General features: G+C 46.2%; 1 protein-coding gene across 1 annotated transcript; it reads left to right on the forward strand.

Moving 5' to 3' along the window:
* Window positions 1–1987: 1987 nt before the first annotated feature.
* NME9 (NME/NM23 family member 9) lies at window positions 1988–26154 on the forward strand. The gene is made up of 12 exons (XM_043595313.1): window positions 1988–2149; window positions 2463–2499; window positions 8683–8740; window positions 13203–13306; window positions 14355–14426; window positions 16791–16907; window positions 18163–18238; window positions 21104–21186; window positions 21478–21570; window positions 22277–22431; window positions 23755–23891; window positions 25909–26154. The coding sequence occupies exons 2-12, from the start codon at window positions 2467–2469 to the stop codon at window positions 25971–25973; spliced, it is 993 nt and encodes a 330-aa protein (XP_043451248.1). The 5' UTR covers window positions 1988–2149; window positions 2463–2466; the 3' UTR covers window positions 25974–26154.
* Window positions 26155–27339: the final 1185 nt, after the last annotated feature.

The raw sequence follows: 27339 nt of genomic DNA on the forward strand, positions 1-27339 counted from the left end.
GTAAGATCTGTGTCCAGATCCAATTATTCCAGCACAATTTTTTGAAAAGATTATCTTTTCTCCATTGACTTTCCTTTGCCCCTTTGTCAAAGATCAGTTGACCACATTTATATAGATCTGTTTCTGGACTCTATTGTGTTCCATTGATCTATGTATCTATTCTCTCACTAATACCATGCTGTCTTGCTTATTGTAGCTTTACAGTAAGTCTTGAAGTTCAGTAGCATCAGTTCTCCAACTTTGTTACTCTTCAGTATTATGTGTTGGCTATTCTGGGTCTCTTTACCTTTTTTAATGTTTATTTATTTTTTGAGAGAGAGAGAGAGAGAGAGAGAGAGAGAGAGAGCGCACACATGTGAGTCGGGGAGGGGCAGAGAGAGAAAGGGAGTTAGAGAATCCTAAGCAGGTTCTGTACTGTCAGTATGGAGCCCCATGTGAGGCTTGAAGCCACAAACTGGGATCATGACCTGAGCTGAAATCAAGAGTAGGACACTTAACCAACTGAGCCACCCAGGTACCCCTCCTTACCTTTTTATGTAAACTCTAGAATAAACTGGCTGATATCCACAAAATAGCTTGCTAGGATTTTCATTGGAATTGTGCTTAATCTACACATCACATTGGGAGTAATTGAGATCTTAAGAATATTGATTTTTTTCTATCCACAGACATGGAGTAGCTCTCAATTTACTTAAATCCTTTTGATTTCTTTCATCAGCTGGTATTGATTTCTAGTTTAATTCCACTGTGGTCTAAGAATAGACTCTGTATGAATTCTATTCTCTTAAATGTGTTAAGGTATGTTTTATGACCTGGAAAGGGGTCCATCTTGGTGAATATTCCATGTGAACTTGAGGAGAACCTGTATTCTGCTGTTGTTGGATGAAGTATTGTATAAATGTCAGATTAACGTTGATTGACGTTGTTGTTCAGTTTAACTATATCCTTGCTGGATTTGCCTGCTGGAGTTAGTTATTACTAAAAAATGGTGTTGAAGTCATTGGTTATGATGGTGAGTTCATCTATTTTTTTCTATACAGTTGTATACATTTTTGTTTCATATACTTTGATGATCTACTGTTAGGTACATACACATTAAATATTATTATGCCTTCCTAGGCAAGTGACACCTTTAACATTATGTTTTGTCCTCTCTTTATTCCTGGTAAACTTCCTTGTTCTGAAGTCTGCTTTGCTTGAAATTAAGATAGCTACTCCAGCTTTCTTTTAATTAGTGTTAAGATGGCACAGCTTTCTCCACTCCTTTATTTTTGACTTATCTGTGTCTTTATATTTAAAGTGAATTTCTTACAGACAACACACCCTTGGGTGTTGCTTTTTTCTTTTTTTTAAGTTTGTTTGTTTATTTTTGAGAGAGAGAGAGAGAGAGAGAGAGCGAGAGCAGGGGAGGGGAGGAGAGAGTCCCAAGCAGGCTCCCCACCCTCAGCACAGAGCCCCGCAAGGTGACGGACTCACCAACTCACCAATCCTGAGACTGTGACCTGAGTGGAAGTCTGGAGTCAGAAGCTGAACTGACTGAGCCACCCAGGCGCCCCTGGGCCTTGCTGTTTTATCCATTGACAATTTCTGTCTTTTAATTGGTGTAGACTACTCACACCTTGTTTGTAACTGTTTTCCATTTGTTCCACTTGACTTTCATGCATGATTTTGCATTTGTAATTTTGTATTCTTTGTTAAAGGGAATCCCTTCAGATTCCTCAAAACCTGGAGCCCCCCCCTGCCTGGCATGCATTACGTACCAACAGAAAAGCTGCACACCAGCTCTGGTTGGGCAGGAGGGATGCAGGGCTTGGGGACTCAACCGTAAAGTACAGGAGTGCCCAGGGTCTCTGCTGGGCGGATCCCAATCCCCAGACACTGACAAACGTTTCAGCCAATGGGAGTGTTCCTACAGAACAATTCTGACAGCAAGGGGGCGGGGCTGCCTCCCGCCTCTCAGCTGGGCCCACAGTGGGCGTGGCTTACGTATACGCCAGTTTACTACCTGGACGTTTGCGCTTTGTTGCCCTGACGACTGTGGCTGGATCGCCGCAGACTAGATTGGAAACTCGCTTGCAGCACGTCGAGGACAGTGTACCTGTCGAGAGATCGTCGCGGTGTCTCAGTTTCCCGGGAATACACGGCAGCAGTAAGGATAACAGGGTTCCGTGGCCTTTTCCTGCCTGAATTCTTCGCCAGGCGCTCTGATGCCTGAAGGGCTGCGTCGCAGGCTCCCTGACTCCATGCGGGGAGGGGTCTTGGCAGAAAACCGTCCGGAGAGCCACGACCCTGCGGGCTGCGGGCTCCACTTTCCCCGTGGGGTGTTCATTTTGCATCAGGGCATTTCTTTGCTGCCACTTATAATTACCTCTGGATTTGTGGGTCTTCGCAGAGGTTTGTCTCCAGGCTGCTGTTGGAAACAGCGGGAGCCCTTAGTAACAGGGCTTCTGTCTTCCTTGCAGAGCCATGGGCAGCAAGAAGAAGGAAATTGCCCTGCAGGTAAGCCTCAAGGGGAGCTTGCTTCCAGCGTCTGGTGGGGGTTAGGGATCGAGGAAGATGGTGTGGAGTGAGAAGAAATGTATAAAAATGATGTTATTTGCCAGCAGTGATAGACAGTGTTCTCAAACTTGAATACTGTACCCTTCCATCTTGAAGGAAAAAAAAATCTCCACACACAAAAAAAGACAACTTTTTGTGCCCTTAAAATATAAGTAAACATAACATTGGGTATAAGCTTTTTATGTTTATAGTGCTTATGCAAACCTAACCCAAACATGAATTAAAATAAAACTAAAAAGGCAAGAAAATGTGAACAAATGCAATTCGATGCTGACATATTTTTGTTGAAATATAAATGCAGCTTGCCGTGAGAATATGATGTAGAGTTCTTTTGAGTTTGGGCATGCTTCTGTAACTACATGCTCTCTGGAGACCCAGTTCTCACCACTGCTTGTTGCTATCATTTGCTTATTCAAGAAATATGTTTTGATATTTTATGTGCTACACATTTGTTGTACAGAGCACTTTACTTCATTTGCACCTGGAATGAATGAATCTGTAAGCCAGCATCTGCTTTTTTTTTTTTTCCTGGTCCTAAGCAAGAAGGAGTGTGGGACACCTGAGTAGCTCAGTATTTCAATCGTTCAGCTCCTGAGTTTGGCCCAGGTCATGATCCCAGGATTGTGGATCCAGCCCCCACATCAGGCTCCGGACTGAGAGTGGAGCCTGCTTAAGATCCTCTCTCTCTCTCTCTCTCTCTCTCTCTCTCTGCCCTTGCCACACTTGCACTCTCTCGCTCTAATTAAAAAACAAAGTGCTTTGTCATAAGCAGATCATGTGGATGATCTGTAATATGTGCACATTTTAAAGCAAACTTACAGTGTCTCTTAGTTCAGCTCATCTGGATACATGCTCAGGCTACAGGCACTTCCTGCAAAGTAGCAGTGACCTTGAGACACCTGATTTCCCTTTCATTGTCCTTCGTGGCATGAGCATGTGTTTCAAAAGCCTAGTAATTTAAAAAGGGAGAAATCAATGTCAGTGTAAGGATAGAGTGTACGAGGAGAGGGTGGGAAGAGCTTTGGAATGAAAGTCTGAAGCCCTGATAGTTCTTGACTCTTCTCATAGGCAACTGACACTGGAGATAGATCAAATAGGCTCTCTTGCTATAGTTTGCTCATCTGTAGAACAAGGCTGTCCAGTGCACTATCCCTAAGGGCCTTTCCAGCATTGATGCTGTAATACTCCAGAGTTATGAAACTTTTCACATGCGGACATCCTGTCTGTAAATAAATTCTAAGCACCTAGTCCTACCACTTCTTGCTTTGTGAATGATTTCCTCAGCCTCTCTGAGACTCCATATCCTTTCTGTAAACAGGATAATAGATAGCCTGCAGAGTTGTTGTGACAACTGATTGGATTGATTGCTGCCTATGGTGGCTCTAAGATTTTTGCCCTGTATGATTGTCTTTTCATCTGTTTATGCCCTATGTCCCCTTTGGGGCTAATACTATTTTTTGGTGACTTCAAAAAAAATGTTATTTCCCAGAGTTCTGAATTCAATGTGGTACTCCGAGTAAAGGCTCCCATTTGCTGAGGAGGAGGGTGATTGGGAGTGCATGGGGATATCTGTATAAGCATTGCCTCCACCAGGCAAGCTCCTTGAAAGCAGTGCCCTAGGGTTTGCCAACCCAGGAACCCTGTCCTCTCTCTGGTTAAGACTATGTAGGGCTCCTTCTGTCACTGAGACAGAAATCGCAGGACATCAAGAGACAGTTTGGCCAGAATGTGCCACACGTTCCCTATTCATCCCCTACCAAATATAGGGCTTAGTCAAGTCCAGACATTTCCCATACTGTTCTGCTCCTGCCCCATTCCTGGGAACAAGATTCTCTAACTGTTCAGGTCCTGGCTCCTGTGCTGGTGTGGCTCATTCCATGCCAGGGGCGCACCACAGAGAGTTGCTAGTGACTGGCAGTTGAGCCTCTGGAAGAGACTGTTATGAGAGAGGGTGGGGGTGGGGACTCTTCTGAACCCTCGGTCACCTTTTCAGGACTACATTTGGGAGCCCAGGATGAGTTAGTCCAGCTCTCTTAGGTCATTTAAGGCATCAAGAAACTCTTCTGGTTTTTTTTTCTTTCTTTTTTGTTTTTCATAGGAACAAAAAGCATGGAAATATGATTTCTTTAAAGATGGATCTTTAGGAGTGCCTGGGTGGTTCAGTCAGTGAAGTGTCCGACTCTTAATTTCAGCTCAGGTCATGATCCCAGGGTCGTGGAATCGAGCCCCTCATTGGGCTCTGTGCTGAGCATGGAGCCTGCTTAAGAGTCTGTCTCTCCCTCTGCCCCTCACCTGCTCTCTCTCCCTCTCTGAAGAAGAAGAAGAAGAAGAAGAAGAAGAAGAAGAAGAAGAGGAGGAGGAGGAAAGGAAGGAAGGAAGGAAGGAAGAAGAAAGAAGAAGAAAAGAAAGATGGATCTTTAGTAAAAGGTTTGCAGATATTACATGTTTCCAGCTCTTTTAACGGGACAAAGACCTGAGCATACCTATATTAAGAATGAGTGGTAATTGTCATGGTCTTTTAATTTTTATAGTTTTAAATTAGCCCTACCAAAACTTACTAATTACAATGGGAAAGAGAATAATTTCACAGTGCAGAAGACTCACAGACCACCTTAAGTGATTAAAGTGAATATCAACAAGAAGGGGGCAGATCGAAATTGTGTGTCACCTGATAGGATGCCATGAGAGAACACTCTTCTGCTTTTCTGATGCTCCAGCCCATCTAACCAATTCTAACCAACCCAGAGCTGCACAGCCTGGATCTAATCAGGGAACATCAAACATGCCCGAACCGAGGGACGTTCTACAACATTATTCCCTCATAGTCATCACAAGCGTCAAGGCCATGAAAATCAAGGAAAAGACTGAAGAACTCTTCCTGACTGAAAGAGACTAATCCAGCAGATGATTCCAATGAGATCCTTTGCCATTCAGGACATTATTGGGATGATTGGTAAAACCTGAATGGGATCTGAAGATTTTATATTAATAATCTATATCAGTGTTTATTTCCTGACTTTGATGGTTGTATTGTGGTTATGTAGGGTAATGTATTGAGGGATCTTGATATATCAGATTGGTAACTTAAATTCAAGTAATTTAAAAATAATTCAACTTATTTAATAATTTAAACAATTCAATAAGTTCCTTTGAAAAATTTTAATGTTTATTTATTTTTGAGAGAGAGAGAGAAAGAGTACGAACAGGGGAAGGGCAGAGAGAGAGGGAGACACAGAACTCGAGGCAGGCTCCAGGCTCCGAGCTGTCAGCACAGAGTCTGACACAGGGCTCAAACTCATGAACCGTGTGATTGTGACCTGAGCCAAAGTTGGAGGCTTAACTGACTGAGCCACCCAGACGCCCCTCAAGAAGTTCTTCATACTGCCCTTGCAAATCTTCTATAAGTTTGAAATTGTTTCCAAATAAAGACATTATATAAAAATGTACACTGTTAATAATGTACTATGTATAACATAATATGTATTTCTCCTTGAATTTCATTTATGATGGAAACTAGAATACTTTATAGATAAGAGAAAAATGTGAAGAAATGGCAACAAATTCAAATGCTAATTATTTCTGATGTTGATGTTTGGATATATTTAGCAAAAGATGTGCAAAACACATACACCCAAATAGCACAAAACATTGCCTGAGAAATTAAGGAGGATTTAATAAGTGATGAGAAACATGATGTTCGTGGACTGGAAGACTCAATGTTGTTGCTAAGATCTAATTTTTTCCAAATTGATTCAGTGCAATCCCATATAAAGTATCTGCAGGAGTTTTTGTAGAAATGGACATTTCTAAAATATATACAGGAAAGTGAAGGATCAAGAATAACCAAACAATCTTGAGAAAGAAGAACAAATATGGAAGCCCCACACTGCCTGATTCCAAGACTTTTTACAAAGTTACGGTAATCAGAATAGGGTGGTGTTGGCAAAAGAATAGAAAATAGGTCAATGAAACAGAATAAAGTCCAAAATAAACCCATGCTTATGTAGTCAACTGTTTTTCAACAAAGATGCCAAAGCAATTTAATGAGAAAAATAAAAGTTTTGCAGAAACAAATGTACCTCTACGTGGAAATAAAATTAACGTCAATCCTTCCCTCACAATCCAGACAAAAATTAATTTCAGGTAGCTCACAGACTTAAATGTGAAAGCTTAAATTATAAAGCTTCTGGAATCTAAGAGCATCTTTGTGATATAGATATACTCTACAATCAAATAATACAAAGGCCAACGGTCCAATAAAGAAAATGGACAGACCAGTGGGCATTTCTCAAGATACATAAATGATAAGCACACTAAATAGTGCTTATTTTAATAAATGCTTATTTTTTAATAAGCATTATCTAATAATTTACAGTGCTTAACACCATCAGTCATCAGGGAAATGAAACTACAGCCACCATGAGATACTGCTACATTACCATTAGTGTGGCTAAAATTGAAAAGAATGACGTCACTACATTTTGGTGAGAATGTGGAGCAACCAGGACTCTTACACGTTGCTGATGAAAGTTAAAAATGGGTACAACCACCTTGGGAAAAGCGCGGGCAGTTTCTTACTAAACTGAACATACATTTGCCCTATGTCCCAGCCACGCCACTCCTTGAGCATCTACTTACTGACGACAGAGGAGAACATGAGCCCAAAAAGATGTAACAAGAGTGTTTGTAAGTCTTTGTTTATAATGGCCCCAAACTAGACGTAGCCCAAATGTCCTTCAAGCAAATTACAATACAGTCATACGATGGAATATGCTCAAGAATAAAAATGAACTACTGGCACACAACTACACAGATGCACCCCAAATACACCGAGTGAGAGGAACCAGCACAAAACCATACATGCTGCATTATTCCATTTATAGGAGGCTTTAGAAGAGACAAATGTACTGTGACAGAAAGCAGATCAGGGTTCACCTGGGGTGGGGAGCACGGGTGACTGGGAGGAGACAGAGGAACTTTTGGGGGTGATGGGAAAGTTCTGGATTGTGATAGGGGTGTGGTGACCTGGGTGAGTGCATTTGCCTAAACTCGGTGAACTGTAACTCTTTAGTTCTGTGCATTTCACTGTACATGAATTATAGCGCAAGAGCACATAAAAAGAAAAAAAAATGAATGAATCCCTCTCTGTGTATAAATTTACATAAATGTTAAAACTTGATTTGAGTGAGCACAAAAGTTGCAAAAAGATATCTACAGTATGGTACTATTTATGGACATTTTATGGACACAAAACAATTCTATATGTTGTTTTTTGGACAAGCAACAAGAAAAAGTTATTTTTAAAAGGTGACTGAGGGGGAAGGGAAACAAAAATAATAGAAAAACAGGGAGGGGGACAAAACAGAAGAGACTCATAAATATGGAGAACAAACAGAGGGTTACTGGAGGGGTTGTGGGAGGGGGGGGTGGGCTAAATGGGTAAGAGGCACTAAGGAATCTACTCCTGAAATCATTGTTGCACTATATGCTAACTAATTTGGAAGTAAATTTCTAAAAAATAAAAAATAAAGTTAAAAAAATAGATGAAGATAAATAAATAAGTAATAAACATTTAAACATTTATTTACCAAAAAAAAAAAAAAAAATTGACTGAGGGGCACCTGGATGGCTCAGACCATTAAGCACCTGACTCTTGGTTTTGGCTCAGGTCATGATCTCATGGTTCCTGGGATCAGGCCCTGAGCTGGGCTCCGTGCTGACAGCTCAGAGCCTTCGTGGGATTCTCTGTCTCCCCCTCTCTCTCTGCCCCTCTCCTGCTCACGGATGCACGTGCGTGTGTGCTTGTGTGTTCTCTCTCTCTCTCTCTGTCTCTCTCTCTCTCTGTCTCTCTCTCTCTCTCTCTCTCTCTCTCTATATATATATATATAAATTGAGATTTTCTTAGGTTAGTGGTGATTCCTAGAGATGGAGACAGGAAGAGAGAAAAGGAGAAAGGCAGCTTGGGGAAAGAAGACAGCTTGAGCTGTGTATTTGTACCTATTTTGGGGAGAAAGGGAGGGACAGAGGGAAAGAGAGAAGTAGGTAGGTATCTGGAGTAAATACATCAAATCATTTCCCCATCTATGCCCTCACTAATACAGCCTTTGTTCTCTTTGATGGTAGGTTAACATCAGCACCCAGGAGCTTTGGGAGGAAATGCTCAGTTCCAAAGGACTAACTGGTAATTTAAGATCATTTTTGAGATCCATCCTTTTCAAAATTGCCAAACAGCATATTGAACCATGAAGAGAAAGGCTGCAATGAACGCCATTTCCTATAATCTTGAGTTTCATAGATAAAGGACGAGGTAACTTCTTTGTGTGTAAATATATCTGGCTTGATCATCTGTCAGTTCAGGAAAGCAGTCAGTACTGTCGGAAAACAGGGTTCCCTTGTTTGTTTGGTTTTTTTTCTTTTTTTTTTTCTTTTTTTTTTAAATTTTTTTTAACGTTTATTTATTTTTGAGACAGAGAGAGACACAGCATGAACGGGGGAGGGGCAGAGAGAGAGGGAGACACAGAATCGGAAGCAGGCTCCAGGCTCTGAGCCATCAGCCCAGGGCCTGACGCGGGGCTCGAACTCAAGGACCGCGAGATCGTGACCTGGCTGAAGTCGGACGCTTAACCGACTGAGCCACCCAGGCGCCCCCAGGGTTCCCTTGTTTTAAAGCTGACTGTCAGACCCAAGTGCTGTTTAGTGTTAAGGAATGAAAACCTTTTTTTAAAAAAAATGTTTGTTTGTTTGTTTGTTTGTTTGTTTGTTTGTTTTGAGAGAGAGTTAGAGAGCAAGTGAAGGAGGGGCAGGGAGGGAGACAGAATCCCAAGCAGGCTCTGCATCAGTGCAGAGCCTGAAGCAGAGCTCAGACTCACGAACCATGATCATAACCTGAGCCCAAATCAAGAGTTGGATGCTCTAACCAGCTGAGCCAGCCAGTTGCCCCTGAAAACCTCTTCCGATTACATGAGGCACAAAGGGGAATGTATGGTTAGGAATGTGAGAATCTCTTGGAACTCAGGGGCTGATAGGAGAGCTAGACCTCCCAAGGGATGGGAACCAGGGACTGCACAGTCATTAGGAAACAGCAGAGCCACCGTCCCTGGGCCTCCTCGTCCCTGTTGTCCTGTATGTTATCTATTGCTGTGCAACAATTTACCCCAAAGCCTTGTAGCTTAAAACAACGAACATTTATTATCCCACAGTTTCTGTGGATTTGGAATCCAGGTGTTGCTTAGCCTCTGGTTTGGGCTCTCCCACCAGGCTGCAGTGAAAGAGTGAGACAGAGAATGTCAAGCCCAACTAGAGTCTAGTTTGCTTCCAAGCTCCGTCATGTGGCTTTGGCAGATCTTTAAAAGTCATTTCCAACTTCATTCACGTGGCTATTGGCAGGACTCAGGATCCTACTGGCTATTGGCCAGAGACATCAAGTTCTCGCTATCAGTTTATCCATCAGGCTACTTACAACACAGTAACTTTCTTCCCTAGGGGAAGAGGGAGAGAAGAGGAGGGAGAGACCTATGAAAGTCATAGCCTTTTTGTAACTGAGTCTCAGAAGTGACATCCCATCGCTTTGCCCTGCTCCGTTTGTTAGAAGCCAGTCACTAGGTCCAGCCTGCACTCAAGGGCAGGGGGGTTACACAAAGGCATAAACCCCAGGAGGCAGGAATCCCTGGTGACATCTGAGAGGCTGCCTACCACAACTGCCCCTACTATTCCTTTCTCTTCCTCATTTACCATGCATACCTCTGGGCTCCCTTCTCTCTGTGTATCCACTCACTTCTCCCCATAAATACACCACTCAGCCGGCTTGTCTCTGCTCTCATCTGTCTCCAGCACCACCTGCCCCAAGTGACTTCAGCATTCAAGGCCCCTCCCCACCCCTCTCGCATGACTCAATTTTTCTTTCCAGTCCCTTCACCTACTGTTCCCTGAGATATGCCCTGAGCTCCCACCTGTTTCCTGAACATGCCACAAGTCTCCCCACTTCTTTACTTTTATCCATGTTGTTCCTACTCCCTGGAATGCCATGGCCCCATCACAACCTGGAGACATCACCCTCATTCCCAGGCCCAGCTCCAAAGCAGCTAGCTGCCTTGCATGCAATTTTTCCAGAACCTCTGCATGGTCACTTCCCTCTGGGAGTCACCTGGGCTCCAGGGTGGGACTCTGTCTCAGTCTCTACCCTCCCGCACACATCCAGCTTGGTGTGGCCCCTGTCTGGAGGAGCACGCATGGCTTTCCCCCTAATCTCTAAACACGAGGGCATCGTCTTTTTCATCTCGGTCCGTAGCCGACTTGCCCAGGCCTGGTGCAGAGTGAGTGCTAAATCTCGCTGATTGCATCGATCCAGCAGTGTATGTGTGAGTCTTGCCACACTCCACTACTTGAGGGATTACACAGCTTTTTCGATGGTGCCAGGTCTCAACTATTTTGTGTGCGTGTCTCGTCTGTACAACCAGAACATGGCTCTAGGGCAAAACAAGCATTACCTCTCATCATTCTTTAAGAAGTTGCCATGTTCCAGGCACCCTACGTGATCAGAGCTGACGTCTGCTGGGTGTGGACTCTGTCAAGCCCTGCTCTGAGTGGTGCCAGGGAATTGTGCTGACTGGAGGCAGCAGGGGCTCATCCTTCCCTTCTTATCAGGCTCTTCCTTCTTTCTAAAGCCGTCAGAAATTTGCTTCCAAAATCAACCCCTGTCTTGGAAGTCCTGCCTTCTGCTGGATCATTTTCATCTGCCTTCAAACATGCAAGTCTATTCAGATTTACACACACACACCCCTTTTAATTTTCTCTGCCATTTCTTTCCTTCCAGATGTCTTCCCTGTTTTCCTTCCTGTCTCTCAAACTGTTGCTATGCTTCCTCTCCAGTCCTGCTCTCCCTCATAACCTTGCGAAGCGTGCCTTTGTCGCCACCACTGCCCAGAGAGCCAGGGAGTGCCAGAGGAGCCGGGAAGCTGAACCATGGGTGCAAATCCTGTCTGCTGTTGTCCTCAGAGAAACCCAGAGCTTATCCTCCACCTGGGTGTCCAGGAGGCCCAAATCTGTCTCCTGCCCCTGCTGGTGTCTGGTTGCCTTTGGGACCACTGGTCTTAGATTCTCTGGTTCATACTGGAAACCCAGCATGTCTAGAATCTAGTTCACTTTTCTCCCTCCCCCAAATGATCTCTCCCTGCCACCACCCAGTTCTTTTCCTCTGCCAAGCTCCAAGGTGGAGTCCTTTCCATGCCCAGGTGACTTTCACCATCCATCTTTCCCTTCCCTTTCCAAGTCTCATGGATTCCTCCCTTCCTTTCCTCCCACCCCCAGATCCCCCTCTGAGCCTGGCTTCCTCATCCCTCCCACACCCAACTTGGTTCTCGCTTTTCCCCTGCAAAACAATGCTGCTTGGCTGAAACTAACCGATGCTCCTGAATTCATGCATCTTGTTTATTTCCTGGAGTAGTTGAAAGAGCATGTACTATGGCATCAGACAAACCTGGGTTCAAAACTAGGTTCTACTCCTGCACTGGCAGCACAGAGCCTGTTTAGGATTCTCTGTCTCCCTCTCTCTCTGCCCCTTCCCTGCTTGCCCTCTGTCTCTCGCTCTCTCTCAAAATAAATAAATAAACATTTTGGACGGAAGAAAAAACTAGGTTCTACTGCTTGAAGATTTAATTATTCTTTTTTTAAACCTTGGGCTAGTTACTTCATCTCTTTGAACTTCACACAAGCTAGCACTTTTTGTGTCATGATCGGGATGGGCATGTCTCGCATGTATCTGGTGCACATGTGCTGGCTTAGCTTGCTTAGCTTTCCTTACAGGCCCTGTGGCCTAGTGCAGTCAGGCAAGAGGGTTCCCTCACACCCAGTCCTGACACACTCCAGAGACTGGGTGGGACAAACGACCGAAAAAGTATGCAAGTTTCCCTTAGGTATCTATCAGGTACACTTTCTAGGAGAACACTGTTGATTTTATAAAGTAAATAAAACTCTCCTTTACCCAAAACAAGTGGCTTTTAATCCATCAGGGGAAAATGTCTCAACTGTGTTTATTATCAAAGCAGCTAAGAGTACTTTGTATGCTGACAGGCCACTTACAGTGACCTCTTTCTTTTAGAATAAATAGTTTGGGGTGCCTAGGAGGCTCAGGCGGTTGAGGGGCTGACTCTTGATTTTGGCTCAGACCGTGATCTTGTGGTTCGTGGGTTCAAGCCCCACGTCAGGCTCCGTGCTGACAGTGCAGAGCCTGCTTGGGATTCTCTCTCTGTCCCTCCCCACTCTCTCTCTGTCTCTCCAAAATGAATGAATAAACTTTAAAAAAAATACAGTGTTAGTACACTTCAAATATTTATGGAGGGCCTGATTGACCTTGAAAGAAGCCTGAAAATTACTTCAGGTAAAGGATCCACGTTAAGAAAGCTGTTTTCTACCACACTTACTCCATCATGTTTAGAATTCAAAACACTGAGTTCGTAAGAATGAGGGGCAGTTTGTCCGTCCCCATGCTTGCTTCTACTCTAACAGGATAATGAATCCCTTGACCATTAAAGAACCCTGCAAAGAGATGTCCACTGGAGAGGAGTTAGAATTTGCAGGTATAAATCTTGCCTGATGTGGTGAATGCTGGTGCCCACTGATCGTTCCTGCTTCTTGGTTCCATGTAGTTGTCGACGTCTATCAAGGGTGGTGTGGCCCCTGCAAACCCGTGGTGAGCCTCTTCCAGAAGATGAGGATCGAGGTTGGCCTGGACCTTCTGCATTTTGCCTTAGTAAGATCCTCCCCCAGCAGAGCATCATACAACACTGTAAAATAATTAAACACTTAAAAGCAGGAACAGGAATCAGGAGCTGTTTTTCCAGATCGTTGAAAAGGCATCGGTTATGAATTTTTTGGTCATCGGTCATAGATGCTTACAGTTTCTCTAGAGATGAAGATTCCTACCCCCACCCCCGCCTTTCTGACAATCACTCTGGGCTTGGGCATCTCTTGACCCTGTGCACAGGGAAGGGGTCCGTGTCACTCAACACGTGTGTTCCTTCTGGCTCATCAACACTGTAGACTCTGAAGTCTTATCGCCAGAGCACGGCATTTGAAGATCTCTGTGCTCTGCTCCATCATGGGGAACTTCTAGCAAATATTCGCTTGGATGAACGTATGGAAATGGGAATAAGTTCCAGAAAAGTGTGCAAGAGATGATCGATATGCCGCATGGATTAGAGGTGCATAGGCAGACCGCAGGAGAAAATATACGTACACTGACCTTCTGACACTTCTGGAGAGAGTGTGGGAGGGAGATGCCTGCATGGGGAAGTGTTAGGCCCCTGCACAGGGTTTATCAGACACCGAAGGCAAAGTCTGGGGACTTTCATTGCTGGCAGTAGTAGGATGTCAGGCAGTGGAGCCCCCTGGTTTGGAGCAGCAGCTGGCTGGGGAGCAAGAGAAACCCTGGCTTCCTCCTTGTGTTATTCTTCAAAAAAGCACACCGTCAACAAGTTTTACCAATATGTTGACAGCAAAGTTATTCTGATGAAAAGACCTTAGAAGGAAAGGCATGAGAGCAAGCCAGGGCCTCACCTGGTAGGGGCAGTCACAGTGTGTATGTGAGTGGAGGGAAGGGTGTGTGTATATGAGTGTTTACGTGTGGGGTGGTGTGTGTGGGGGGGATATGTGTGTATATATACATGGCCTGTGTGTGTGTGTTTATGGGGATATATGGGGTGTGTGCCTGTGTGTCTATTGTCCTGTGTGGTTCTCCCACCATCGTGCCCCTGCGTCCCTGGCACCCCAGAGCCCTCCTGACAGCTTGTTTTCTTTAGGCAGAAGCAGACTGTCTTGATGCCCTTGAAAAATACCGAGGGAGATGTGAGCCGACCTTTCTGTTTTATGCAGTAAGTATATTTTCAGAACCAGAACCAGAACTTGTGCAGATCATTAGGGTTCAGAGGGAGGCTTCTCACTGAAAGTCACCAAGTGGCTTCACTGATCCAGACAAGTGAGCATTTTCTCCTTGACTGCATTTGTTATTTGGGGTGAGGATAGATGTACTTAAGTCATGGTAATGCAGGTCCCTGCCTAGGATGGTGGCCTTGCTCGTTGGTGGAGGGGGCTGCGAAGACACAGCTCCTGACGGTCACTCTGGGCTCAGCAGCCTTCCTGACTGGCTGTACGTGGGAAAGAACGGGAGTCCCTCAAATGCGCATGCTCCTGGCTCATGGACACTCTTGACTGATGCTTCACAATCAGAGCACGGGGTTTCAAGATTTCTATTCTCTGCTCTATAAGAGAGGAGCCTTCAGCAAACGTACTCCTTTAATGGGGTAGACAACCTCCGCATTCACTTTTATGTAACCATAAGATGTGAAGATATGTTTACAGAAATTCGGAAATGAAAGGGACTATTGTGGAAAGCCAAGTAGTTCAGTGTTTTCAAAAATAATTTGGATGTTTTTGGGTGTGACATCTGTGCCCTGGCCCCACGCCCCTCAGGGCCTACCACCTCACACCTGGCTTCCTAGCTGAGGCCCTGAAGGCAACTGACTGGTAGGCTACTCCTGACTCCCGCCCCTGCCCTGTACAGTTGGGGGAACTGAGGCCGACCCACTCCCATCTCCTGACAGCCAGGCCAGGGTTGTTTAGCTTGGAAACCTTTGGGCTCCTGTGCTCAGCGCTGTAAGCATTCCAAATTGGAAGCTTATGGTAAACATTATTTGAGCACTGATTTTAAATTTACTTATTTTGAGAGACAGAGATAGTGCAAGCAGGGGAGGGGCAGAGAGAGAGGGAGAGAGAGGGAGAGAGAATCCCAAGCAAGCTCTGCACTGCCAGCACAGAGCTTGATGTGGTGCTTGAACTCATGCAACAGTGAGATCATGACCTGAGCTGAGACCAAGAGTTGGACGTTTAACCGACTGAGCCACCCAGGCGCCCCCGCTGAGCGTTGATTTTTGATGGAAGACTACAGTTATGTGCTGAAACATGGGTGGGGATGGCGGGAGAAGTGGGAAGGAGCCAAAGTGACAGCGGAACACAGGTGCAGAAATGGGATCTGTCACAGGGGTTTGCTTGAGCCTGTAGTGATTAAGGTGTAAATCATAAATCATATCGGACTGTGGGAACAGGTGCGAAGGCAGCAGGCTCCAACCTCTCACCCTCTTGAGGGCCACTGAGGGGCAGGGTGGAAATGGGGGAGGCCCACTTTCTGCGAGCTTCTGTGAGTAATATGCAGAGACTGCCAAAAAGGTCAAAACAGGGAACTTATGTCACCCCAAATGGCACCTCCACTGTGTAGTCTCCTTTGACCACCCCAGGTGGAGCTGGGAATCCCTTCTTGCCCTGAATGCCAAGCATCCTGTACATTTCCCTTTTAAAAAAAATTTTTTTTAATGTGTATTATTGAGAGACAGACACAGAGCATGAACAGGGGAGGGGCAGAGAGAGGGGGAGACACAGAATCTGAAGCAGGCTCCAGGCTCTGAGCTGTCAGCACACAGCCCCCGCGGGGCTCGAACTCACAAACTGTGAGATCATGGCCTGAGCCGAAGTCGGTCGCTTAACCAACTGAGTCACCCAGGCGCCCCCTGTACATTTCCCTCTTAGAGCAATGATCGTATTCTATTGTAATTTTTTCTTTGATATCACTACCTCTCTACCCCTTGACTTCCCAGTCATTGAGGCAACTAAGCTTTTCAGGTTTAATGTTTATATCTGTTGCCTCTATCTTGGTGCTAGGCATAGCAAGTGCTCAGTAGACATTTGTCCAGTGGACAAGCCATGTATAGGCCACATTTCATCACTCACAACCTAGTGTGCCCTGCTCCTCCCTTAACTAACTCTCCCCCTCCCCTGGCATTTTCCTGAAGCTTTTTTTTTTAATGTTTATTTATTTTTGAGATAGAGAGCGCGCAGGAGTCAGCATGAGCTGGGGAGGGGCAGAGAGAGAGGGAGACAGAGAATCCCAAGCAGACTCCGTGCTGTCAGTGCAGAGCCCTATGCAGAGCCTGATGTGGGGCTCGATCCCTCGAACAGAACTGTGAGATCATGATCTGAGCCGGACGCTTAGCCGCCCAGGTGTCCCTCCCTGAAGGAAGTTGAAAGGAGAGGCATGGGGTAGAGGGCAGAGAAGCGGATGGCGGCCTCGACCTTGGGCTCGCTCCTAAGCAAAACTCCTGGACACTCACAGTCTCTTGGAAGAGAGTGAGATCTGTGCAGACGAGGTCAAGTGGTCTGAGTAGCGTGTGTGTACCGCGTTCTAGGGCGGAGCACTGGTGGCGGTGGTTAGAGGAGCAAATGCCCCGCTACTTCAGAAAACCATCCTGGAGCAGCTGGAGGCTGAAAAGAAGGTGCTGGCTGAAGGCTGCGAACGGAAAGTGGTAAGGAGCACTCCCAGAGCGGCAAACTCCGTGTTTTTGTTCCCTCCCCCACTAATTCTCCTGGAGCTGTCAGTGGAAAGCTTCATTAAATGCCTCCCTCTGGGGGCCCTTGAGGGCTCAGGGGGAAGCATTGGCATAGGTTTTAAAGGCTTCTTTAAAAAATTGTTTTAAATGTTTTACTTATTTTTGAGAGAGAGAAAGAGAGAGCACGAGTGGGGAAGGGGCAGAGAGAGAGGGAGACACAGAATCCGAAGCAGGCTCCAGGCTCCGAGCTGACAGCACAGCTGACACTTAATCCAATGAGCCACCCAGGTGCCCCTGAAAGATTTCTTTTAAAAATGCTGCCCCCTTCTTCCAAAACACTTGATCTTCATTTATCTATGTCCCTCTCATCCCCCACTTCAATTCTTAACAGGGGTTTCTAGAACCCTCACAATGAGTTCAGAAATGAAAATAAAGTTATGGAGTCAAGTAGTGGATAGGAGAAGTCAGCCTCAGGGTGACTCACCCCTGGTGGCCTGCCTTCACCTCCCATTCCTGAAAGGTTTACTTGTGATCCCCCGAGGGTTTGTTTCTTTAGTTTAGAAATTAAGCTGTCATTCACATGAGAAATAGGATCAGCATAGCTTGTGATTTTGATAATTTCCACGATAACACAGACTACAAGTTTTTCACAAATAAGCGGCTGCCTTTGAAAATCAACACCACCTTAGATAGAGGTATTTCCTGGTGCTTTGAGCTCTGTCCAACGAGCCTTAACGTAGCTTAGTGTTCATTTTTCAAGTTTTCATATTCAATTCCAAGTAGCAAACCCCTATTTTTATAGAGTGGGTTAGAATCAATCATATTTTTTCCCCAGAAAATCACGCATTTTCCCTGTGGAGGGAGAATGATCTCTGTCTTTACTACTTCCTTGCATGGTGCAGCCAATTGCTTAATATCTCCTTGCGTGTCGATTCTTCCTTCGTCTTCTTGCCAACTCTCGATTTCATCTTTTCTACTTGGCGCTTGTAGAAATGGACAGAATCTAAACCTTAAGATCAGCATAGATTTCTTTGTCTTTGAACACCCTCACCCCCACCATCATCCGGCCACTAAAAAGGATCTTGTAAAGTTTCCAAGGCTGATGATCTTGACCTCCTTTTTTTTTGGCTCTGCATTTTGGGCCTTTGCTTTTTTGGCTTCTGTAGGCTTCTGAAGGTCTTTGTAATTTTAATTAGCTAACTACTTTCTGTTTGTGACTAATTTGTCCTAGATTAGAGACGAGGCTCTGTCTGATGAAGATGGATGCTTCACCTGTGACAAGGACAGTGGTGACAATGAGGACATGGGTGAGTATAGAGCCAATAAGCAAGGTGAAAAGGCAAAGCAGACTCAGATTTTTAAATCTGAGTTTTTAAAAACCTTATGAGTAGGGGTGCCTGGGTGGCTCAGTCGGTTAAGTGTCCGACTCTTGATTTCAGCTCAGGTCATGATCCCACAGTTTGTGGGTTCGAGCCGTGCATCGGGCTCTGCGCTGACAACTCGGAGCCTGCTTGGGCTTCTCTCTCTCTCTGCGCCTTCCTTGTACTCTCTCTCTCTCTCTCTTTCTCTTTCAAAATTGATAAACTTAAAAAAAAAAACACCTTATCAGTCATCAGTGTTTTGGGCAATCTGAATTCTGGGAAGATTAACCATGAAACATTTTGTTTCCGATCACCTGACTTCAAACACACTGTGTCCGATCTCCCTTCTGCCCTTTCTTGGCATCTTCAGCACCACGTGGACTTCAGCTGATCATTCAAGTATAACCAGTAAGACTTTCAAGGCAATTACCATGCATCAGGAAAAGTCCCACCTACTAAAATGGAGGGTAGAATTTCAAGCAGTGATGCTGGTGTTGCCTTGGTCTTCATTTGAGCTAAAGAGCTCACTTCGTATTTTCACCTTTTTTTCTAAAGTGTCCAAAAGTCAGCTGTACCGAACACCTTCTCACCCCACAACCTCGCACCAAGTATCAACTCATGGATTTCACACTCCTGGGCCTCACAGTTATTCTCGAACCTTTACTATGAGAGAACAGCTTGACCTGACAGAATGGAAAGCAGGAGTCAGAAGGGCTGTTGCTGGAAGGCAGCTCTTGACAGTAACCAGGGCTCCGGGGGAAAGCAGCGCTGAGTTCAGGAACCGAGGTGGAAAGAGAAGGAAGATTTTTATCATCGCATGAAGTAGAAAGGCTGTTTATGCGTGTATGGAGAATGAGGACTGTTTGAGTTGGATGCTAACAAGGAAAGAGGCACAGTTCAGGAAAGCAAAAGAACTTCACGTGGGGAAAAAAAATCAGTGTTTTGCAGGAAACATTTGTTGCCTTTTTTTTGGATGATCTCCTCTTCCCTCTCTCATTATATCCTCTCAAATCAAGTCTGTCCACCTAGAAAATACCAGAAAAGCCTGCCCTTGCCCTTAGCCTTCCTCTCCTCCATGCCTGAGTTTCCGGAGCCTCCCTACTCCCTGGGCCACCCGTCACCTCTGGCTCCTGCCTGACCCGCTTCAGGCCCATGTTCCTGCTTCTCTCTGGTGCTCACAGGGCACCAGTGATGTTCCTAGTGCCAAATCCCAGGACCGGTGTCCAGTCATATCCTACAGCCTCTCTCTGAGGACTTGGATGATTTCACAGCGTCTTCTCTTTTTTTTTTTTTTTTTTTTTTTTTTTTTAATTTTTTTTTTTCAACGTTTATTTATTTTTGCGACAGAGAGAGACAGAGCATGAACGGGGGAGGGGCAGAGAGAGAGGGAGACACAGAGTCGGAAACAGGCTCCAGGCTCCGAGCCATCAGCCCAGAGCCTGACGCGGGGCTCGAACTCCCGGACCGCGAGATCGTGACCTGGCTGAAGTCGGACGCTTAACCGACTGCGCCACCCAGGCGCCCCACACAGCGTCTTCTCTTTTGGTTTCTGAGATGTCATGACTTTTCTCGTTTTCCTTCTGCATCTCTGGCCTCTCCACAGCCTCCCCATTCATTGGCCTTTTCTCATTTGCTCCCCTTTCAAGCTGGACATCTCTGGGCCCTGATCTGACCTCTTCTGTTCTCACCCTGCACCCCTAGGGAATCTCACTAATGGGTCAATGTATAAAGGATTCATTGTAAGAATCCTTAGAGTACTAAGGGTACATGGGACATCAGAAACAATACAGAAACATGGATAGATCTGTGGCTTAAAATGATTCACATCTTTGCAGTGTATATGTTCTTGTGATTTCCAGAGTAGGAAGCTCTCCTCAAATGCACATACTATCATGTTTCATTGCAATACAACAGATATAAAATTTAATAACAGAAAATGGGTTCTGGGGGATACAGAGTCTGTGGAGAGTGTAGGTAGCTCACCAAGGCCAAGTTCATACAAACAGGAGTGCAGTAGGGATGAGCTTATGGACTGGACATGGGGGTTCCCCTACAGCTTTCTGCAGGCCTGAGTAGGGGCTACAATCACATGCCACCTCTCTTGTTGTCACAGCTGACTGGACCTGTGGACATTGACCAAAAGACAGCCATTAGGACACTGGTCATGGAACTATGGCTGCTACCTTGGCTCCAAACAACAGCTGGCCAATCTGGTCTTCTCTCAAGAGAATCTGTAGAGATAGAGGAGATGGTAGTTGCAGTTTGGTAGAATTTGCTGGTGCTGAAAAGTCATGGACTCAGGGCCTGGGGAAGTGATTGCTGCCCACATGCCAGCAAAGGTAAAGGAAGCGTTGGTGAAGGGGCCAGTGGAGGGAGAGGAGAAGACAGCAGACAGACTTAGAGGCTAAGAATCAGGACAGGGTGACAGGAAGGCACAACGGAGGCCAGGCTTGTGTGACCTCGACTCCAGGTGTCTCGGACTCCAAGCCATCTCTTTCAGTTGTTTCTGGGGTTCTGCTCCTCAGTGGTCTCTGATCTCTTCCCCACTTTCTTCCCCTCCTCCCTCCCCACCCCCTCGCAACCCCCCTTCTCCCACGTTCCTGTCCCTTGTAGCTAGGTTGAGGTCTGCAGCCAGACCTGTGCCTCTACTAGAGTCCAAGTGTGCAGAGGCACAGTCAAGAGGCCGGAGGGTGGGGGGACCCAGGAGCTGAGTGCAGAGGCAGCATGGTCCCTGTGGATGGCCCCGTGAGAGCCTCAGAGATGGCTGCTGTGAACCCAGCAGCTGAGAGCACCATCCTCGGCTTTTTGCAGCGCCATGGGGGAAGACCTGCACCTTGGCCATCATTAAGCCAGACGCAGTGGTCCACGGAAAGACTGATGAGATTATTATGAAGGTAAGAGAGACAAAGCTTCCCGACAGACACCCTCATGTCTCTCTTCTGGTGGAAAAGTAGGGGCGGACATCGTACAGCTGTGTGCTGGTGGGAAAAGAAGGCTTCTGAGAAGCTTTAACTACAATTCCACTTAAGTAAGTTAAACATCTTAAATCCATTTAGGACAGATACGAAGAGGCAGAGAGTCTCCACTTTTAATGTTACCTTTCCCATTATCTTTTACTTCTCAACACATTTAGATATGAATTTGGGCTTGATTTACCCTTTCATCATATATGTGTCTTTTTACAGATCCTGGAAGCTGGTTTTGACATTCTAACAAATGAAGAGAGAACCATGACAGAGGCAGAAATGCGACTTTTCTATCAACACAAAGCTGGGGAGGTCAGCTCATCTGCTTTCATACATCCGACATAATCTCATTTCTTTCTTTCTCCAACATTATGTTTATAGGTTATTAGTTTGGGAGAAAGCAGAGTATTACGAAGAACAAGAATATGAATTTGCTCTCAGAATAATGATTATAGCCTGTATCAGGTTAAAGTTCTTTGGTTGCAAGGAAGAGATTTTGATTCTAACTTAAGTAATAAAATAAAGAATTTACTGGAAGGCTACTCCATAACTCCCAGAACTGAAGAAGACCGTTGAAGGACTTGAATAAGAAGGTGTTGGGGAGAAGGACCAAGACCTTAGGAGTGGAGTTCCATGGACAGTCACTTTTAGGTGCTGCTGTTGGACAACTCAGATTCAAACACTTTCTTCTGCTTATGACTCCCCTGCTTGAGAGGGAGGCCTGGCCAACCTAGCTCGGCCATAGCCCCCCTCTCAGGCGAGATGTGTGTGTCTGGTGGGGGTGGGGGGAAGAGGCATCATGGTTGTCAGCCGGGGTTGTCCTGCCTTTGCCTTCATCTGGGTTCTCTGGTTGTGGTTGGTCATTACCACCACCCCTCCCTGGGCCTTCCGTGCGCATGCTGGCTGGTGGCAAGGCTGCTCACTGAACCCCTCCTGTCCTGTGGAGGGATGGGCCCACTGACCCACTGTTGGCCCCAGGGCCCCGGACCCAGGTCACTGTTTCCTCTCCTTGTGCTAGGAGGCATTTGAGAAGCTGGTGCATCACATGTGCAGTGGACCGAGCCACCTCCTGATACTCACCAGGACTGAGGGCACTGAGGATGTGATCACTGCCTGGCGAACGCTCATGGGGCCCTGTGACCCTGATGTGGCAAGGAGGGAGCAGCCTGACAGGTGACGTCACCAGCTGTGGTCTTTTCGTTCATCTTAAAACCTGAACCCAAGGAAGCCAAGAGCCCTGCCCTCTATTCAGCCCTGAATTCCCCCTTTATATATATTTGGAGAGACCCTGAGAGTTACACATTTGAGGCAGCCCTGAGGAGGCCTCTCCCTCTGATCCAGTCTTCACTGTTCTCTCTGCAGCCAGAGGTTTCCACAGTGTGATCCCAGAACCACACGCACAACTCATCCAGGAAATACAGATTGCAGGGCCCCACCAAAGCCTGCCAAGTCAGCGACTCTGGGCAGGACCTAGGGGTCGGCATTGCAGACTCAACCCCCTCTACCCTCCTCCCCTCCCAGGGTGTCCTAAGGCTCCCTGGAGTCTGAGCACCCTGTTCTGCACACTGCACTAGGCTGCCTTGGCCCTGTATTTAGCCTGGCATTGCCAATGCCAAATCCATGGTCTTGTCTTTGAAGCTAAGAGAAGCCCAGCCAACAGGAAAGAAATGAGCAAGAGACTAAGTAGCTGCAGTTGTACCTTGTAGTTGTCAGGGCCAGAACATTCATATGTGAACATTCATATGTGGGATGAGTAAGACAGCCCAGGGTTCAGATCCTAGGTTGCTGCATATTCAGTCAAGTCCTTTCTCTGAGCCTCAGTTGTCTCCTCTGTAAAATGGGATCACGATGCCTATCACAGGAGGCCACAGTGTTGTAGTTAAGAGCACGTCCTTGGGCCATGCATTAATCCCTCTGTGCCTCAATTTCTTCATCTCAATCATGGGTACTACAATGCCTCAGACACTGATGTGAGGATTGAATGTGTATGTGTGTGTGAGAGTATATGTATGTGTATATATGTGTGTATATACATGTATATCAAGTACTCAAAACAGTGCTTGACACAAAGGAAGCCCTAGCAATGTTAGTATTATCTTTCGGGGTTACTGACAGATTAACTATGAACACCTACATTAAGCTCTTGGCAGGGTGCTAGTCCCTGGTGGCGCTATCAACAAAATGGCAGCTCCTGAGCTTACACCATGACTCACGCATACTTAAACTGAGAATCACGACAGAGTGTCCCTCATAGAACTGTGGCACAAATGAAATGGGATCATGTATGTGAAGCACCTGGCAACGTGCAGAGAAATCACAATGGAATACATGTCAGCTACTATCCTTGCTGCTGTTCTTGGCATTTCCAAAAGAGAGAAAGCCATTCCACAGAAATGCAGCGTGCTAACTGGTAGCTGGTGACCATGTTGCCAGAGAGCAAAACATTTCTCCTCAAATGAAACAAATGTTTCTTGTGCATTTTGCCAATGTTCCCAGTCTCCGCGCTCAGTATGGCACAGAAATGCCCTTTAACGCAGTCCACGGAAGCCAGGACAGAGACGACGCCAACAGAGAACTGGCATTGCTCTTCCCCACTTTTAAGTTTTCAGACGAAGTTCTAGAAGCCTCTCTGGGTAAGTCATCAAGGCAGTTTGGTCTTTATTACATCTGCAGCAAGTAAGGTGGGGGGGGGGTGATGATTATGTGGCAATCAGGTCTTCAATCTAATAAGGTCCTGTCTGGTGAAGGGCCCATTATATAACCTCAGTAGCAGTCCTGATCTGTTTTGTAATGATGTCGCTTTTTAATACCGTATTACTTTTTTTTTTTTTTTTTGCTCCATTCTTACTTTGGAGTCATATTTTCATTGCAAAGTTACTTTTGCAGTTTCTTGTGGAAACTGCTGAGAAAATTTAACTAGCTTTCTAGAATCGTGCTCCAAAGCCAGAGGCCAGATGTCACTTCCTCACTTCCTGTGTGTTTCACACACCCCACGCCGGACCCTTGGTAGGGTTGCTGAGTGGTAGATCGTTATACAGAAGGGCCCTGGGCCTGCTGTGACTCTTGCATCCCTCAGCCCCCACTTTTTGGGAAAAGTGTGCGGGGTCATCTCCACCTCCAAATCTGGGTGAGAAACCCAAGGGGTCCAGAGTACATGTGACTTACCTCACTCCACAACTAGAAGTAGGCCTCACTCGGAATGCCCCTGCCGCCGAGTTGGGGATCTGTGGTTTGAGCCTGAGGTGAAGGGGCCAGGGGCTAAGAATCCTGGGAAAAGCAAAGGATGTGAGGGTGGGATTCCTGGGAGAAGACTGCGTGCAGATCTGAAATGGTAACAACATACTTGTACACAAACGTTTGACTTTTAACCAATATATTTACCTAAGTGTTTGATATCTTCGCGGTCTCCTCAAGATCTGAATCTGGCTGAGTAAGAACATGGGTGGTCTGGGATGGGAGCTGGCCAGCATCAGCCCTCATTTAATCCCTGCAGCTGCCAGCAGAGGGACAGGCTGGGTGTGGAGGGCGTAGAGAGATCATGGCCAAGAGCAGCTTTAGGCGGATCAGACAGACCCAGGTTGACACACGCAAAGCCATTCCCCTCCTAGGAGGACTGGGGTGACAGTGGCACTGCTAGGGCCAACTTTCCTCTAGGGACCCACCTTCAGAGACAGCCCATAGTGCATTCCTTTAGGTGTCCAGGGCCAGGCACATCTCCGTCCTTTTGGGGGGTAATTGGAAACAAGTAGTTTAACTCAGGGCCAAGTCTGGGGGAGGAGGAGAGCAGCCTGGCTGGGGAATAGTCATCGGAGCGATTGCAGACAGTGTTGGGAGATCATGAGCCTGACTTCTGGGCCAAGTGATGATGAGCAAAGGGGACAATTACCCAGGGGTCTGAGCCAGACCACGTTGTGGGAATAAGTGCACAGCCTCCTGGGAGCAGGACTCTGAAGCAGCCTCATCAGGGTGCTGATGTTCTGCTCATTTGTTTAATGGGCCAGGCTTCCTCAGTCGTCAGGAGCACCGTGTGCTTTCCAACTTACCAGGCACTTTCTCTGCTAAGGGTCAGGGGTCAAGGGCCCTGGAGACAAGACAGTCCTGGGTTTGGATCCTGGCTCCACTATTTACCAGATGAATAGCCTCGGGAAAGTTACTTACCTTTTTTGGACCTCAGTTTCCTCATCTGTGAAATGGAGATAATGACAGACTCATTATTAGCCCTGTAATATCTCCACAATAGCGATCTTCCTCACAGGGCTGTCGTGAAGATGAAAGGAGACAAAGGATATTCAAGTTCTTAGCCTGGGGCCTGACCCATATTAAATGCTCAACAAATAACTCATTTTCCTATTTTCAAGATTTTTAAGCAACGTCCATACCCAACATGGGGCCCGAACTCACACCCCCAAGATCAAGAGTCACGTGCTCCACCGACGGAGTCAGCCAGGCGCCCTTCATTCTAATTTTTAATTCCTGGTCCCTAACATACTTATTAGGGCCTCTCTCTGCTGTTTCCTCTACCCTGACCCCTCACTTCATCCTCTGTGATGTAGTTAGACCCCCTTTTCTTGCTTCTTCTGGGTGAGTAGGAGAGAGGGCTGGGACAGGGCTAGGTTTCAGAAGTCCTGCAGAACATCTGTCGTCCCACAGGCCATGAGGCCGAAGGAGCGGTGGGCCCCACTGAGGTGCTTCGCTTCCCTGAGGACACGGACTGAGACGGCTGTGCAGCTTTTCCGAAGCATGTGACCAGGGTGAGGCCACGAGGCCACAAGATGGAATGTCTGTGTACTCCAATCAGCTGCACAGAAGGAAATCTCCAGAATTGGAACCTCTTTTCCACACCAATACTTATTTGGTTTAGCCATCTCTCATGAACAATAAACAGAATATATATACTTTCCTGCCTTATTAAATAGTATATAGAACATATACTTTTTTTTTTTTTTTTTGCTACTTCTGGGATTTTATAAAATAAATGGACATCAGTTATTGTATCCTGGTGTGACAGGGTGTCATCTCGGGGGATAATGAGTTACACAGGACAGTGTTTCCCCAATAATAAATCTATTTATAGATCAAATAACTTTAGAGTTCAAGCTGATAACTACCAACATGAAAACAGTACAAAAAGATTGGTTAGAACATTTCCAGGCATAGCAACATGGAGGCAGACAGGTACCAGCTTTAGTCTTCACGCTGCCTGCCCAAGCCACAGAGGCTGTCCCGCAAAGCTGCCTGACCTCCCATCTGAGGTTCTCCATGAATCAGGCGTGTTCATAAAACAATGCTTGGGAGTTACATTTGGAACCAGTGTTCATCTCATTTTCTTGACGCTCCCTTCCCCCATTTCTTTGGTTTCTGACTCTGGCTACAGCCTAATTTTTAAAGTGAGAGCTCCCAGTGGAGCCAAGTTGCCTCCAGCATTCGCTAAATCACCTGGTTTAGCCATCCTTCCATGGGTGTGCCCTTGACAGTCACTGGAGGTTTTCAGGAGAATGTTAACTATTATTACCCCCGTGAATATTAACACGGATAGCCATTCCCTCCTGCTAGTTTGCTCTGTGATCTATTTGTAAATTCACTATGCCCAGAGATCCGCTTTGCTGAGGAAAAGGCTGTGTTTGTCTACTCCCCAAGACAAATGTTAGCGATCTCCTTCTCATTTGCTGGTTTTCTCCAGAAGACTTAGCTTATGACTTGAAGTTCTTTAAATGCACAGTTAGCTCCCAGAAGACTACTCTTCTTAGGTGCATTGCTCTTTTTGCCAATATTATGTTGGCACTGGGGACAGAAGGATGAGTCAGGCTGCAGGAAATGAGTAGCAAGTCTCCCCAGAAGCTAGGAAGCCAAGGATCTTCCATCACTGGAGAGATGAGAAATGGTGTGACCAAAGCCTCTAAAAGCAGGTGGGGGAGATGAGTAGGTGGGGGAACGGAGGCTGTGGGGGTGATGTGTGTTGTTGTCTGAGATGACCTTTAAGCCTTCCCAGGAAATAGCTGGGGGCAGCGGGGCTGGGAAGGGAAGGCAGGAAGGGACACTAGAGTGGTACAGCCGGTGATGTGCTCTTTCCATCTAGAACTT

The sequence above is a fragment of the Prionailurus bengalensis genome, chromosome C2 (genome assembly GCF_016509475.1).
Source record: "Prionailurus bengalensis isolate Pbe53 chromosome C2, Fcat_Pben_1.1_paternal_pri, whole genome shotgun sequence".
Taxonomy (NCBI): Eukaryota; Metazoa; Chordata; class Mammalia; order Carnivora; family Felidae; genus Prionailurus; species Prionailurus bengalensis.

Bases quoted from the DNA above. Each gene is read 5' to 3' on its own strand.
- NME9 (XM_043595313.1), top strand. From the start codon at position 2,467: ATGGGCAGCAAGAAGAAGGAAATTGCCCTGCAG. The intron at 16,908-18,162 runs GTAAGGAGCACT...AATTTGTCCTAG, and splicing joins AAGGCTGCGAACGGAAAGTG to ATTAGAGACGAGGCTCTGTC. The intron at 23,892-25,908 runs GTAAGTCATCAA...GTCGTCCCACAG, and splicing joins AGTTCTAGAAGCCTCTCTGG to GCCATGAGGCCGAAGGAGCG.